Raw genomic sequence first — 15,099 nt, forward strand, 5'->3', positions numbered from 1 at the left:
AACATGCTCAAATTTGATCTTTTCAGAATGGAAAAGGGTTTCCTTGAAGGTGGGCAGAAGTAGACACCTGTTTTGCATAGTTTGTAGATTTGTTATGGCCAGTTGATGTGGTTTGCCAGGCTGCAGCCACTTCTGGGCTGCGGTTTGCCAGGCCATGGCATCAAATCTTTGGGAACCCCTGGGTTAGAGCTTGTCTCAATCAGAGAAGCTGGTTCTTGGGGGTGCGGCATGCCATTACTTTCAGGCCAAGTGAAAGTTCCTCGCATCCCTCTCAAATGACTGTCTGTGGTCATGTAAAGAAGTTTCCTTGATGGAAGCCTTCTGTATCCTTGTCCTCGGGGGAGGTTTCTGTGAGATGGGATCTTCTTTGTCAGAAGAGTGGAATAGGAATGTCTTGGAGAACTCAATTTTCCTCTTTTAGGGGAATGGGACTCTGCCTGAAGGTAACATAGTTATGTCACAGAGTACATATTCACCACTTTGTCACCTCTGTCAGCAAAAGAAGCTCCACGCCAGTCGATCAGCATTCTCCCCAGCACCCTTGCCATGCCCTTGTGTTTCAGTACTAAATATCTTGCTTTTTTTTGCATTTGACAGCATATAAGAAAAATGGAATTGAAGTTCCAAATACCTGCTAGTATTGTCTATTTTTTCTGTGCTGATGCCTCTCGCTAGCCCATAAACAACTGTCTGAATGCTGGAGAACATTTGTGTCAAAGTTGATATACTCACAGTGGCATTTTATGGAAGAGTTAAAGGGTTTTCTGAGGATTTTGTGCCACTCATTTAGGTCAGTCGCTTTGAAGGGCATGGGGTATTGAACTAACACATGCACTCAAACACCGCAAAGTGTTGTAACAAAGCATGAAATCGAAGCTCTGAAAGAAAGCAGAGATTCAGACAAGTGAATCTATAGAGCAGATTCTTGATGAGATTGAGATGGTTATCTTTAGGTGGCATTTGATATGTGTGTCTTGACAACGTGAGTTGTCGTAGCTGGGATAGATGTCAGGAGATATGCAGCACTTAGGGTATCAGATGTCCATCAAGATTTGAGGCCACTTGAAAAGAGGGAAATATTTTTGGAGAAAATGTAGAAAATGATTACTTGTGTTCCTCATTCATCTGAAAGGAGGTGATACCATGTGGATACTTTAAGCTGTAGTTTGTCGGACCCAAGCCTTTCTCGACTAATTTCTTCCAAGCACATCTATAGCATTTTGGGATGTTTATAAATGCTTTATAAAGGAGTCCTGGATGGCTTCTTTGGTTTCAGTTCTTGAGTTCGTAGGATTACTATATGTTTTAAAACAGTGTACACAAACAAAACTGGACCAGGGGAATTTAATTAATATCTGCCCCCAACCGGCCCAGCATTGGAGGTATCCCTGACTGCAATTAAGTTTGCACTGAAGGAGCGAGGACAAACTGCCAGCTATGTTCCATGGGACCTCCTTTTTATGTCTTTTTACATAGAGTTTGCAAGATCTAAGGCAGCGGCCATACTACAGACGATGAGCAGCATTGTGTGCATGTATACCATAGTTTGACTTCCCAGTTTGCTTTTTGTTTGTCCCAACCTTAATTTTTGTTGGGTGTCAGGGTTTTATAACTAAGACCTCTAACAAGTCTAGGGACAGTCAAACCTAACATTCCCTTTTCTTAAGATTTTTGTTTTGGTTTTTAGGGGGTAAAAGAGCGCTTGCAATGACATGTCTGATTGACCTTCTATATAAATATATGCATTTTACTTAGCAACAGCGTGTGTGCGTGTGTTTTGGAACAAAATATGCTCATTTCTTTTTCTACATCTTCATATTGAGTCTCTAGTTTATAATTGGGTGATGTTATCTCTGTTAAGAGAGGTCTAAGATTTTTAATATTTACAAGGGCTTTCAGTTTAAAAAAGCAACCATCTCAGTGTTTGCGTGAAAAGCCACACACGCAGGCTGTCATCTGCAGCATTGTGCTTTCTTTCCTCATTCAATTGGACTCCTATTCAGCACTTAATAAAATAATGTGCCGCAGGCAGTCCAGTTTGTGTCTGAGTGATTATGAAGTGTTTATGACAGCTACTAAGCTGACACTCTCCGTAATGGTGTTACATTGACTTCTAAACACCTTTGCAGTCTGCCTCCAGGAGTGTGTGTCTCTCTGCAGTCTGAGTGCTTTTACATTAACATCTCCTCGGAGTAAGATCTTTGACTAGGGAAGTGTTACTTGCAAATGGAAGATACCATTAGAGCTGCTTCAAAGGACTGAAGTAATGTTTGGACTGCTGGATGCTGAAGTAACGGCTGGGATTTTGAAGTGTGGTGTCTAAAACTGTGTTGCATAAGTGGAAGGTGTCCATCTAAACTACTTTTTCTTTTGATCTTTATTTTGAAAGAGGGGTGGAAAGGTTAAAAGTGTTCTTAAAATCCGCCCCTAGAAGTGGGAAGAAACGTTGGAGCGTACAGAAGTACGACTAGAAGGTCCTACTTAATTATTGCGTAGCGTATTTTTATGCTGTATTGGGAATTTGGTTTTCCTTTGCTCACACTTCGTATACAGTGTCGGAACCAGAAAACACTTGGAATTGGTTTCTGCTTACTGTGGTTTCTAAGTGTCTGTTCTAGATGTTCCTAGTCAAAGAAATGCATGTTGCCTGGTTTTGTGGCTGCTGATTATTATTTTTACTGTACGAGGGAACAGGGTTCAGGAGTAGACAATGACGACATCGATTTAGCCATTCATATTTCAGTTATAAGCGAGCTATTGAGCTTTAAGAAATCAGGAACTTGACTGACAAAGGAGACTATATTGTAGCAGCAAATGCTAATTAAACAAAGTTATACGGTTGTAGTACAATGCTGCTGTTTCCGACAGGCTGAAGTATCGCCTCTTATGATAGGTAACAGCCAATGGATGAGGACCAGTGAGGCAGAGGCATATCTGGACAACTTCCGGATGCCATTGTAGTCTCTAATTTCTCTCTCCGTCGTAAACTGACATAAATACTAGTCTTGATGAATGCACAAAGAATTGCAACATAGCAAAACTAGCTATTATATTCATGCAGGGGACAGTGGAGCTGTTCTTTTCCCCCCTCCCCATCTTCCGAAAGCCCTGCACGGTGGCTTTCTTAACCCTTTTGGAGTTTAGTCCATTCTGGCAAAAGTACCCACGTGTGAGGTGGGTAGTACGTTGCAGATTATGTGTTTGCTTCCTTGCCTCTTCTGACCTCACGGGCTTGGGCTCTGTACAGTCGCCTCCCGTATTGAAACCTGTGTAAATGCTTGCAGTAGCCACTTAGAAGAATGTGTGAGAATTACCCAGTTATATCATCCTTCTGGTACGTGTCCAGAGACTTCGGAAAAAAAAACTGTGTCATTGTGCTCGGAGGTTTTGGGGGAGAGGCTAACTTTTTAAAATCTTATTTTCGTATGGCAAATATTTTACATTCTTAGCCGAGTGCTCTTTCTGGTCTGATGCGCACAACCTGCACAGTCATTTGTGCTGAAAACTGATGTGATTTATAATACATCCAACGCTTGTGGGGGAAGGGAGGAAAGGAAAACTCTACTCCTTTCTGCAGCAGAGCCTTTGGCAGACTGGAGGAGGAGCGGTAAGCTCTGAAGGGGGTTTCATGTAGCTCTGCTTGGACAGAGCCTAACACCGAATGCACAGCCTTGAAGGACCATTGTGCCCCTCCTGTGTCTGCTTCCCATATATGTTACTTTTGGGTAGTGATGGGAGAGGTGAAGAAGCGCTGTCCCCTGCTACGGATATGTATTCAGTCTGCAGCCTGAGCATGTTAAGACTGCTTAAAACATGTTGCACTTAAAATGGGAATGTTGACAGAGCTGTAACTAAAGGCATTAGCAAGCTGCCATAGCTAATGTGGTTTCGTTTTAGTTGAGATCCTCATTTTTTTTTTTTTGATGGTGGCTACAACTTTAACATAATTAATTCGTTCAATATAGCCTGCCTTTTCGTACTGGTCCTGGCGCTTCACCTAGGAGGGCCATCCCATTCTGTTCAAAGCAGCATGTCAGGGTGGTGGGATTTAATTTTAAGAAAACAGATGGCCCAGTTTGTGTTACTTTGTGATAGTCTCGTAATTAAAAAAGCTATTTTTTTTTCTTTTTATCGTTAATGGTGTTAGCTTAATTTAACAAATGACAAAGTGAAAATTGACCTTTTTCCTAGCCCTTTCACTTTCTCCTCTTTTTTTGCTCTCGGCCACTAATTTTCTTTTTAAATTTAAAACCAAATGTAAATTAAATTCATATCGGCTGCACTCCCTAACTCGTAATACTAGTGGGTGCATCTACACATGCAATAAACTCTGGAGCAGTTTGAGCCAGAATAAACTGTTCCCAGGTACAGCATCTACATGCGTGTCCAGGACAGCAGCAGGGTGGAGCAGGCCCCTGGCTGGCTGGGCTGATCAGGTGCAGTGTATGCCTGTGGTCAGCATCTACACATGTAAATTATTTCGCTGTAAAATAGTAATGTCCCAGACAGTAGTTTACTGTGCCCTAATACTGGTACGTATGTAGATGGTGACTTCACTGCACAGCTCACTAGTCTACTCGGCAATAACGCACACAGCTAGGTGCACCCAGTTAGTATTTTGTTTTCTTTTACTTGAGCTTTATGATACAGTTCATGGAGGCATGAACAACACTGTAGCTACTTGCAGACATTAAAAAACAAAACAAAAAAAAGCGCACTTTACCAGAAGAAGCAGCACATTACTTTGAGTCACCTCCACAGCATCTATATAGACTGGGAGCTTTGGAAAATATATATATATATATATATATATATATATATATATATATATTTTATTTTGATACAATATTATATCATGGATCAAAACCATAACTGGAATTAAAAAGTGGATTCCTAATGACTCACCTAACATCTTCTTTATGTGTTAGCGACAGTCAAGTTTCTGTGTACTGACAATTTGCAGTTTTATATGTCTGCATTTTAGTTTAAGAATCAGATTTCTAATCTTCAATTTTGGAGTTTATGTACATTTTGGCATTTTTTTTGCCATGTGAAAGCTATTTTCTATGGTTGGAAAATATTATTTTTCCATACAGCATGAACAAATCTTTCTTTATGCTGTTTGTTACGGGTCCAAACTGGTATGTCCCAAACAACAAAATTCTGTCATAAAATTAAGCAGCGGTCATAAACTAAATTATGCTTTTAAAGTGGTAGCCCAAAATGTGCAAGGGGAGAAGAAACTGTTTTCTCCATTTTCCTGATCTCTTCTCACCGGTGGGAAAAGGGATGAAGTCTTCATTTGGGCATCTGACCTCAGGTTGGATGGAACCTTTGCTTACTATCTTGCAGGCAGGTCCGTGGATTTAAGTCTCATCAGCCTGTGGCTTGACCACTTGCACTGTGGAAGATGCTAAGTTCCTCCACACCAGCTGGTAGCTGCTACTTCGGATTCACCCTTTTTGTAGAAAGAATACCTGAAGCTGCTTTGAAAGCTTCCTTTTCGGTTCTTAAAATCTATTTGGAAGCTTTCTTGGCGTTTGGAACAGGAAAAGGAAACTTCCAAGAACTTTGAATGCTGCTGCAGGGACTCGCTATTTAGCTGGAATAAATCCAAAATGGCAGCCACAAGCAACTTTCTTCATAGGTGCTTTTTGATGAATTATAAGCTTTGTTTTCAGTTCCTAAAGTCTATTTATATTTCGTTTAAGTTTAGGAGACTAGGAAACTCAAGGGACTGGTAATGGGGTATGGAGCCTTTCACCTTTTTAATAGTTGCCAGCTCACACCCAGCTTAGACTGCTAGTGACAAAATGGTTAGCCATTCAGTGACTGGATGGCTTATAATAAAGATGGTTGTTTGTTCTAGTCCAGTTACAACTGGAATAAATGACCCCTCCTGTTGGCAGCCTCACTAGGGAGATAAGGACTCAACTGGCAAGAACACAAAGCTACAATATCTCTTATCTGGAGATGGTGCTTTCAGATCAGGAGCTGTGTTAGCTCGGCAGTGATGATGATAAAGCTTTTTGCTTGTTCTGTGAGTCAATTGGAAACATGAGTCTTCAGTTGGGTCAATTCAGGACCTTTCATGAATGTAAGTCACAAGTTAGAAAAGGTGCTGTTGGGCAGAACTTATCTATTTTGAATAATTTTATTCTAAGATTTTAATTAAAAAGACCTCGAGGAAGGTATGTATGCATGTACAAAGTCAACTTAAAATAAGGCAATTTAACTAAGTTGACTTAATGAAGTCAGCTCAAGTTAAGCCACGTCGGAGCATACACATGTAAAGCTCCTTGACATGGTGGCAGCCACCTTGTGAGCTAAATCAACTTAAGTAATGCGACTCAAGATAATACACCTTGCACGTGTATTACCTTGTGCCACATTTGAGTCAACTCTGCTCCACATACGTGTGTACACTCTGATAAGTCGGCTTAATGGTCAAAGTTAGTATGTATGTATGCACCCAGAGATGTTTTTCCTCCAAGCACACCTAAGGAGCAATGAGGATCTTTAGTACACTATAAATCTTTCACTTTGTATTATTACTGCTTCTTTTTGTAAAGTACTTTTGAAATGTTTGGATAAAAAAATGCTATATAGGAACTAAGGACACTTCACTAATGTTGTCATTGTAGCTGCTCCTTATTTTGCTGACGTACATTGGCTTTCTGTAGATTTCTAAAGAGCATTCATTTCAAATCACTTGGTACAATTGTAGTTTATTATAAAATCTACAGAAGCATAGGAGAACACTTTACAGTCTGTCACTATTTTTTTTCCTAATCTCACCAAATAAGTTGAGCAACACACATCCTGCCAAGTATGTGCGCTGTATAGTAAAGTATAGACATCCTAGTACGGTGACACTGCAGATGTAGGCGTGTAAGCTTCTAAAAAGTTTTCCTTATTTGAGTAAATTTTGGCTTAAGCCAGAAGAAAAAAATCTGCTTTAGTGGTTTGAGAACAGGGTTGGGACCTGCCAATTTCTCTTTTTCTGACTGACTTGGTATCTCTAAGTATTTCATTTAATTTCTCTTCTACCTTAATTACCCCCATTTGTAAAATAGGGATAATACCTCCCGTGGGTGCTGGGAATTAATTATCTATCCATAAGTAATTTGGGCTGGGCTTTTCAAAGGTGCCATGGGGAGTTAGGTGTCAAATGACCAATAAGTTTCAATTGGATTTGGATGCCTACTTGTGTTAGATTTCTTTGAAAGCTTTACCACATCTTACTATCACAGGCCAAATAAGTATGCTTTCCAGAACTAAGTATATTTTAGAGCAGAAACTTTGAGGATGTTTGGCTTTCTTACTAGTTTTTACTGTTAAGACTCTTACTTTATTTGAAGTAGCTTGGAGCTGGAGCTAATGTGTTGGCATGGTTAAAAAGTAGCACGAGGTGATGGAATCGGGTTGTATTATTCTATATGAATCACTTCTTCTGTACTTTTGTTATGTTAGTTCTTTTTCCCCGTTTTGTTTTCATTTGCAGCCATTGATGTGCATACACATGCATGAAGCACTTTTTTAATATTTTTTTGGGAGGAAAAAACTCTTAAATGCCAATAATAATAGTTTTGAAATCTTATGCCTTCCCACTTTGTTTCCCGTTTTTAGAGAACTGCTATGTTTCCACAAATAGGAAATCTGCTTCTGTCTAGACATGTGTGTCTGTCTCCCTCTTTTTTTTTCTTCTCAACAAGCTTCTTGCCTAACCACACTCTCCATGTAAATACCTGGTACCTTCTTCCTCGTTCACCTTTCCTCTTAGTTCAGCCACTTGTTGAGTTTTCTCACTGCTTCCCTGTCCCAAACCCATGTACTGTTTTCAAGGAAGTCAACTAAATCTAGGAAGAAAGATGGCTTCATCCGTTAGGCTTCTCAGTATTATCCAGTTGTTTTGGTCAACGCATGACTTAGTTTGCAAGTAGAAGGTGGGGACCACTTGTTGTTCTGTTGCAAAATGACTGCTATCAAATAAAATTTAGTGTTTCCATTTCTTTTTGTAAAGTAATCTTAAAATGTTATGCGCTATAAAAGCACTGCTAATAAATTGCAAAGCAGAATCTGTCATGTGAATTATTTAATAAAATTAGAGTAGGGTAGACTAAGGGTCTGATCCTAGTCTTGTTCACATTCGTTTTACATCTGAATGAGTTGGGGAGTATTTCTAATCCATTTGACTGGAGTTGTTCCTGATTCATAGCAGCGTAAGAATGGAAGGGAGCGCTTTGTCTCTGCAAAGACATTTTAAAGATCAGTGTTTCCCTAAATTTCCTTACGGAGCCCTGCAGGTTGTTTCTGGTTTTATGAAGACATACAGTAGGAATTTGGAATTGGAGTGTTAAATGTATTGTGTTTACTTCTTAAGAAGTGTTCTGTACTAAGTATGGTATTTGCACATGGCTTTCATAAAAGACAGATTCTTCAAGAGGATAAGCTGGAATTGTGCATGCGTTACTCATAAGAATGGTAATAAATTGTAAGATGGATAGATAAGGATTTGCAGTAAGGGGGTGGGGTCTGAGATGCCATATTCATGGTTTGTTCAAATAGCTGCATTTTTATTTTATCTAATTCGTGAACTAAGCTGGAGAACGTAATTGTAGAGAAGGCATTTTAAAAGGTTAGGTTTGGTTTGTAGTGTAAATATTTACAAATTGTAAAGGTCTTAATTTCATACTATACATAGTTTAAGCTGCTTATTTGGCTTATTTTCCAAAATAATATGTCAAGATGTTTGTTAACTTTTTTTTAGCCTCATTGCGTATTTAAGTTCTTGGTTTGGGGCATTAGTTTCATGTTTGCCATTTTCCTGAAGTTTGACATTCCATATTTGATCCATTACCAGTCAGTTATGAAAATATATTCTGACTGACCAGTTATAGGAAGTCTAGAAATTCTTCTTAACTACTTGTGATTTTAATCTCTTCAGGGCTTCCATTAATGACAAATTTAATTAGTTTGACTTCTGAAACAGAGTTTTCATACCCATGGAATATATGGTGCACGTATTTTCAGATACTTTGACTTTAAAAGCCAATATTTGTCTGTCTTAATCCTCGATAGTTTTTCTTTTACTATGGAATACACACTGTAGAATAAACTGTTCTGGAATTTCTAGCATTTTGGTTCAAAATCTATCAGTAGGCAAGTTGAAGACTTGCTTTTTCCTGCAGTACATGCTACTTATGGATGTTACATAGTGCTTTTATCCCTTTACGTAGCTAAGCAGAAGACACTGACTTTCTAAAGGCAGAGGACTTCTGTTTAAAGTACTTGGTCACTGTTTTTAAAGATTTGTAAATAGTCTTCTATGTGACACTTTTGGGTCAACTTTGGTAACAGAGAAAAGAATATCCCCAGCATTTTAACTTGCTTGTAGGTCTTGTATAAACTAAAATTGCTAAGTTTGCACTAGTTTAATAAGTATGTTTGGAGTGTGTTGTTTTTTATGTTAACTGAGTAAGATGAATTGGTGAAAGAGACTTATGCAGATGAGTCAGTCGAGTCGAAATGTCTTTCCCTCCTTGACATTTGGTTTTTTTGTTTTTTGTTTTGTTTTGCTTTTTTAAATAATAAAGGAGCTCCAAAGGGACGCTGGATTGAACCCTGGTCTAAAATGATCTCCTTTGAATTCCTTCCCTAAGGACCTGTTAACCTTTAGATATACACCTCAGTCAAATTAGGGAGGAAATTAAAGAATGACACCTGCTCCGGAAATTAGCAGCTAACCTTCAGATTGCTGCAGGGTATTGCCAACTCTTAATCGGGGCAACAGGAACATCCTGTTACAGTGTTATAGCACTGTACAAGACTCTGAAGGAGTTGCACCTGAGCCCACTTTTCTTTGGGGTTTGGGCTTTGCGGGAGGGCGGGCAAAGTGAAGGAATCGGGGGTGGAGAGAGGTTTGTTTGCTTAGGTTTACTAAATGTAATCTTCCTTGCACCATTTGTGCAGATCAGCGGTGAAGCACAAGAGCTCTTTTCTGTCCGTCATGGTCCGGTTCGAGCTGCACGAATTCTGCCAGCCCCGCAAATCAGTAAGTACATCATTATGACACAATTTGATACCGACTGAATGGGAGGGTGGGGAGGGAACCTTTCAAGCTGGGATGTGTAGACTTTAACATGGTTTCTGAAAAATGGCAACTAAATTGCTATTTCATTGTAGCTTGTTTACATGTATATGGAGCCATGACATGCAGTTCCCAAGATAACTGTTGGCTTTTTAAAGAGTTTATCAAAATAACTTTGTTCACTTTTAATGGGTACTAGAGGTGCACAGTAGTATTTATTCAATGCAGGTCTGTCTAACTTTTATAAGCCCCCAGGGCCACTCCCAGCAGGGGCCCCATGCTACACAGGCTGCACCAGGCTCATGCGCACAGGGCTATGCCTAGTGTGGATGCTCCCCCCTGCTGTTTCCTGTGCCTGTGTGGGCACCCACCCCTACACTGCTGCCTTGTGTAGGTGCACAAGTGTGGTGGTGGTGGTGGTGGTGGTGGTGATGATTATTATTTTTTGTTCCTGCCCCCTCCCCAGGTGTCTTCCCCCTGCCTTCCACTGCAATGTGTGCCTTGTGGGCATTCCCCAGCCCTGCTGCATTGGGCTGCCCTCCTCCACTGCTGCTCCATACGGGTGTGATCGCTTTTCCCCCACACTCTCCATACAGCCAAAATCCCCTCCTATCACATGGCCCAGACTCACCTCTGTCTCCCTGCCCTGGCCCTTGGGGTAGGACAGGAAGCAGCGGCCAAAGGAAGGTGGGAGAGCCTGGAGAGTCTGGCTGCTGTTGCAGCTGCAGCAGTGGGGCAGGTTGTGGCCAGGTGAGAGCTTGGAGGCTGCAAGTTACCTGCTCTTTTTTTCTAACAGTTTTGGTTCTTTAACCCTCCACTCAATCTTGAAATGCATCTATTTTGAACTCCCTGGTTTGTTTGTTTTTTACCTGAAATGTTCTTTTGTTTATTGGTCCTGGGTATGACTGTAAACTGCTTCTGACGGTGGGGTCTGGCAGCTCGGGGAGCAGGGTGGCGCCTATAAACTGGTACAATGTTGCAGCCTCCAGAGTAAGGTGAGCATAAGGCACCTCAAAACCCTAGCTCTCATTGTTTTATGGGGACTCTGGCTGTAGAAACGCTAAAGGATGTCACTCTAAAAGAAGCGCACCCTTGCAGAGAAGTTCAGCAGTCAGGAGCAACTCTGATTTGTTTCTCTGGCAGAAGCTACAACCATCAAGGCGCTGAATGTCTAGACTTGGTCTGGCGTTTGGACTCCGTCTCGGTGGTGTAAAGGGGAGATGGTAGATCTTGAGCAGCCCTCCACTCCTCCATAGTCTTGCCTGGGCATACGCATCAAAGGTCTTGGTGTGATGGTCTCAGGACCCCGTACAACTGGATTCATCAGGCACCTAACTAGACCTCTTCCACGTACACCATGAGCCATAGGCTTGACAGTTGCCTACTAGGTCTCTAGTTCATGATGAAAGGAAGTGAGAATATCTGTACTAAAACTGGATCACTCTAGAGACTCTTCTACTTTGACTTCATTGTTGGGATGTGATTCCACATATTCTTCCTATTACAGGGGTGGGGTTTAATACTATTTTTAGACTTGCTGCTCTTTGGCGCCTGTATCACTTTGTCTCTCACAGACTGGTTCTTTAATGAAGCTTAGTATTAAAGATTTTCTTCAATCGTAATTAAAAAAATAAAATAAAATAAAAAGAATGTTCTTTGTAAACTTCTGAGTGACTCAGCTACTGTACAGTAATGTCTCTAGGCCATATAGTAAAGACCATCACCTTTTATCTCTGAAAGCTCAGTACTCCTGAAACCAAGTCGTATCGGGTCTTGATGTAGGCAAAAGTCCTATTTTCACTGGCCATATCTATTCTCATATCTGTTTTAGTTGCTTTCCACACACTGTCCCTTTCTCTTGCCTAACACAGTTTTCCAGTGAAGACATCCTTGACAATACAGAGCTTAATGAAACATGATGCAGGTCTTTTCCCCATGTCGTTGTTTTTAACACTCCACAAAACTTTTTAAGGTGCGTCTTCTTGGCAAGATTGTAAGTGATACCACTTCCTGCTCTAATGCTAACACATTCCCATTAATATACGAACTGTAGAATGATGTTACATTTTGAGCAGAAGCCTGTGATAAACTTCATCCATCACGCTGAAAAGGAGCAGATGGAATGCTGTGTAACAGTGGAGGGGAGGGAAAATTTGGGTCAAGGCCATTGCAGCTAACTCCCGCTCTGGAGGATAATTGCCTTTTGATTTTTGAACGCCTAAATTAGGCAGAGAGGGCTTTGTGTTTAGAAATTTCATGCCCAAGACCTTCAGTTTTTAAGAGCCAATAGATGGTGAAACAGTTCTTAAATCACAGTGGCTTTTGTGTTCATTATGGCAATGATTTTACAACTGGATTCTAGATTAAGTTTCTAGACCTTTACCCAAATTTCTTTTTTTTTTTTTTTTTGGATTTGTTGTTTTCCCTTAGCAAGGTGATCACTGCTACTAGGGTTAGAAATGCCAGGAAGAGCACACACCAACTGCAGCAACTTCCTCAGCCTGCCAAAGGGTTTTTAAATCCAAAAGCTTGCTAAAAAAAATTTCCCCAACTATTTAAGTCAAAGAACCTTGTCTCTTATGGTGAGATGCATTAGAGGGTTTACTCTCAATGTGAGGTCCTTCTTACCTTTCAAAATTTCAAACTCTTGGGATGACTAAAAGGTTTTGTTTTCTTTGTCATCTTTTCAAGAGGTGGTGCTAGAAATCAGATCTAATTTAAATGAGGAAACGACTTAGAGAAATGGTGCTGTGTAAATACTAGAGATTACATTTTATCCAAGGGGGAGAATTTGCCTTCTCAAAAGTAAGTAGGTTTGTAAAAAAGATGGACTGTTTTTGGTGGTTGTGTTTGTTTTGTTTTGTTTTTTTTATTTTGCTTATGGGAAAAATGCTAAGTATTTTCTAAAACTTGTAATATTATAAACAGCCCACCCACACACTCTTAAAGTATCAGCTGTTGCAGCTTTTTCTGATACTAAAACACAAGTTTCCTTTCCATTCTGATCAGAAAAGTAAGCAGAAATAAGAGTTCTTTAGTTCTTTCTAGTTTGAGTGGCGCTAGTTTTTAATTTGTTCCTCTTTTTGCTTATTTTATGTAAGCTTTTTTCAAACAAATTGACCTTTTCAGTGGCTGGGTTTCTATCATGTCCTGTAATGTACAAATAGCCACCTCCTCTCTTGCAGACTACTTTAAATGTGGTTTTATCAAGTCCTGAGACCAGCTGTCTAGTTTGCTCAACTATATTGTTTCAGAAATTCTGAGTAACCCCCTGGAAGAGTTTGCTGCAAAATTTAAGCAACTATGCGTAAACAAGCAAATCCTTTTAAAAATTGGGACTGTTCAACCCAAACACAAACAATTCCCAAGAAGTGGGCCAGTTCACATTTGCTTACAATCATCTCCAGTACTTTGTAAGTACTGTGCTCCCAGAAGAGATGCAGGATCCTGACTTTTTATCTTGATATAGCAGCAAGAATAAGATGGATTTGCCATAACATTAGATGCTCTCTATTGTCTTTAAAACTTAAGAACTTGCTGTAATTTAGGAAGTCTAGTCTTTGAACTTCCAAAATTTAAGATGCTGACAGTTTGCCACTTAACAATGATATTTTTTTCCCTCTGTCTCCCTCCCTTTTTTTTTATGAGCATGGAGAGAGAGTCTCTGATATTTTGGCTCCGCTTCAAATTGGGCAATATCTTGCTTACCCAAAACTGGAGAAGCCTGTTCTCTTCTATATCGCGGTGAGCAGCTATTCTAATTTAAAATGGCTGCCTTTTTCATTCACCAGTGATGAAGAAAGCAAACTCTTTGCATAGCTAAATATTTTGGGGTTCTCCTGGCTGAAATGCGTTACCTCTGCATGAATATAAAATTGTCACTTCATTGGGGAATATAGCTTAAGAGAATTTCTTGAAATAAGAACATGCTTGAGAATTGCAGGGAATTGTTAACAAAGAAATGTTTGAGCGAACTAAGGGCTTAATGGACACCGTTTGGGGCCTTTTGTATGTGGTCTGGAATTAAGTGGTGAAGTTGTACCCGACTTGAGAACTCCCATCTTTACTGCATTAAGAGCTGTGCACCAAAACTCTTAAACTGCTTGACTTTGCTTGGCTCTAAACAGGGCTGAGGTTTCAGTATATCTTAAATGTATTTAATAATATAGCACATTCTATCTTTTTTTTAATATCAGAAGCAACTTGCTGCTAGAATGTAATAGTTTTTTTTTCCCCCCGTAGCAGAGCCCCCCTTCCCCCAAGGAGTACAGAAGAAACAAATGGGCAACATTTTTTCTTTGTGGGAACAATATCTGCTTTGTAAATAGCTGACAGTTTATGGCTGTTTGACTTGATCTCTCGTGAAATAGGGAACTGTTAGATCTGTCTGTAAATAAAAAAGGAGAGAAGTGTAAATGGAACCGAAGTGAAGTAGCAGTTTAAAATACCAACAAATTTTGTTTCTGGTTTGTTTTTCTTCCCGGATGGTAGAAAAGTGCTTTGTGTTCAGACCGAGTGAGCTACACTGCTTATGGATTCCATCGGGCAGTTAGTAGTTCGTTCTCTCTAAACTGCTTATATTTAGCATTTAACAATGAGAGTTGCCACATCAGAAAACTATTCAAATTAGCTCATATTAAATTAAGTCGAACCTTTTAAAAACATGTTTTAGTCTCTTTTTACATGACTTGGTATAAAGTAAATCTTTGATTTAAAAGTTCATGAATGTATTATTGACCAATATCTGGAATCAGATAAAAGTAAAGCTGTAATAAGAGGCCTTAGATAACCAACACATGAGCTTTAATGATTCTGTACAAAATAAAAGGGATTTGTAAAAGAGAAGCTGATTACCATCAATAATGCTCAAACACTATTTTACTGTAAAGCTGTAAAAAAGGGAATTGTTGAATACGGGGCTCTTGGTGGATGGATTTGGCACGTTCCTAGGAATAGATTTTAGCTGGGATAAGCAGCTCCATTCCCAGGTGTGAAAGGAAAAGATCATA

The 15,099-nt window shown here is 39.8% G+C and overlaps 1 protein-coding gene across 4 annotated transcripts in view; it reads left to right on the forward strand.

Moving 5' to 3' along the window:
• Positions 1–15,099, forward strand: part of BCAS3 (BCAS3 microtubule associated cell migration factor) — a 457,217-nt gene that overhangs the window by 12,472 nt on the left and 429,646 nt on the right. For all 4 annotated transcript variants that reach the window (XM_090025357.1, XM_090025360.1, XM_090025358.1 and 1 more), the window contains exon 6: positions 9,973–10,054. In XM_090025357.1, the coding sequence (XP_089881483.1) occupies positions 9,973–10,054 (82 nt within the window). The remainder of the gene's footprint in view (positions 1–9,972; positions 10,055–15,099) is intronic.

Source organism: Crocodylus siamensis, chromosome 13 (genome assembly GCF_052110815.1).
Source record: "Crocodylus siamensis isolate JL-2025a chromosome 13, ASM5211081v1, whole genome shotgun sequence".
Taxonomy (NCBI): domain Eukaryota; kingdom Metazoa; phylum Chordata; order Crocodylia; family Crocodylidae; genus Crocodylus; species Crocodylus siamensis.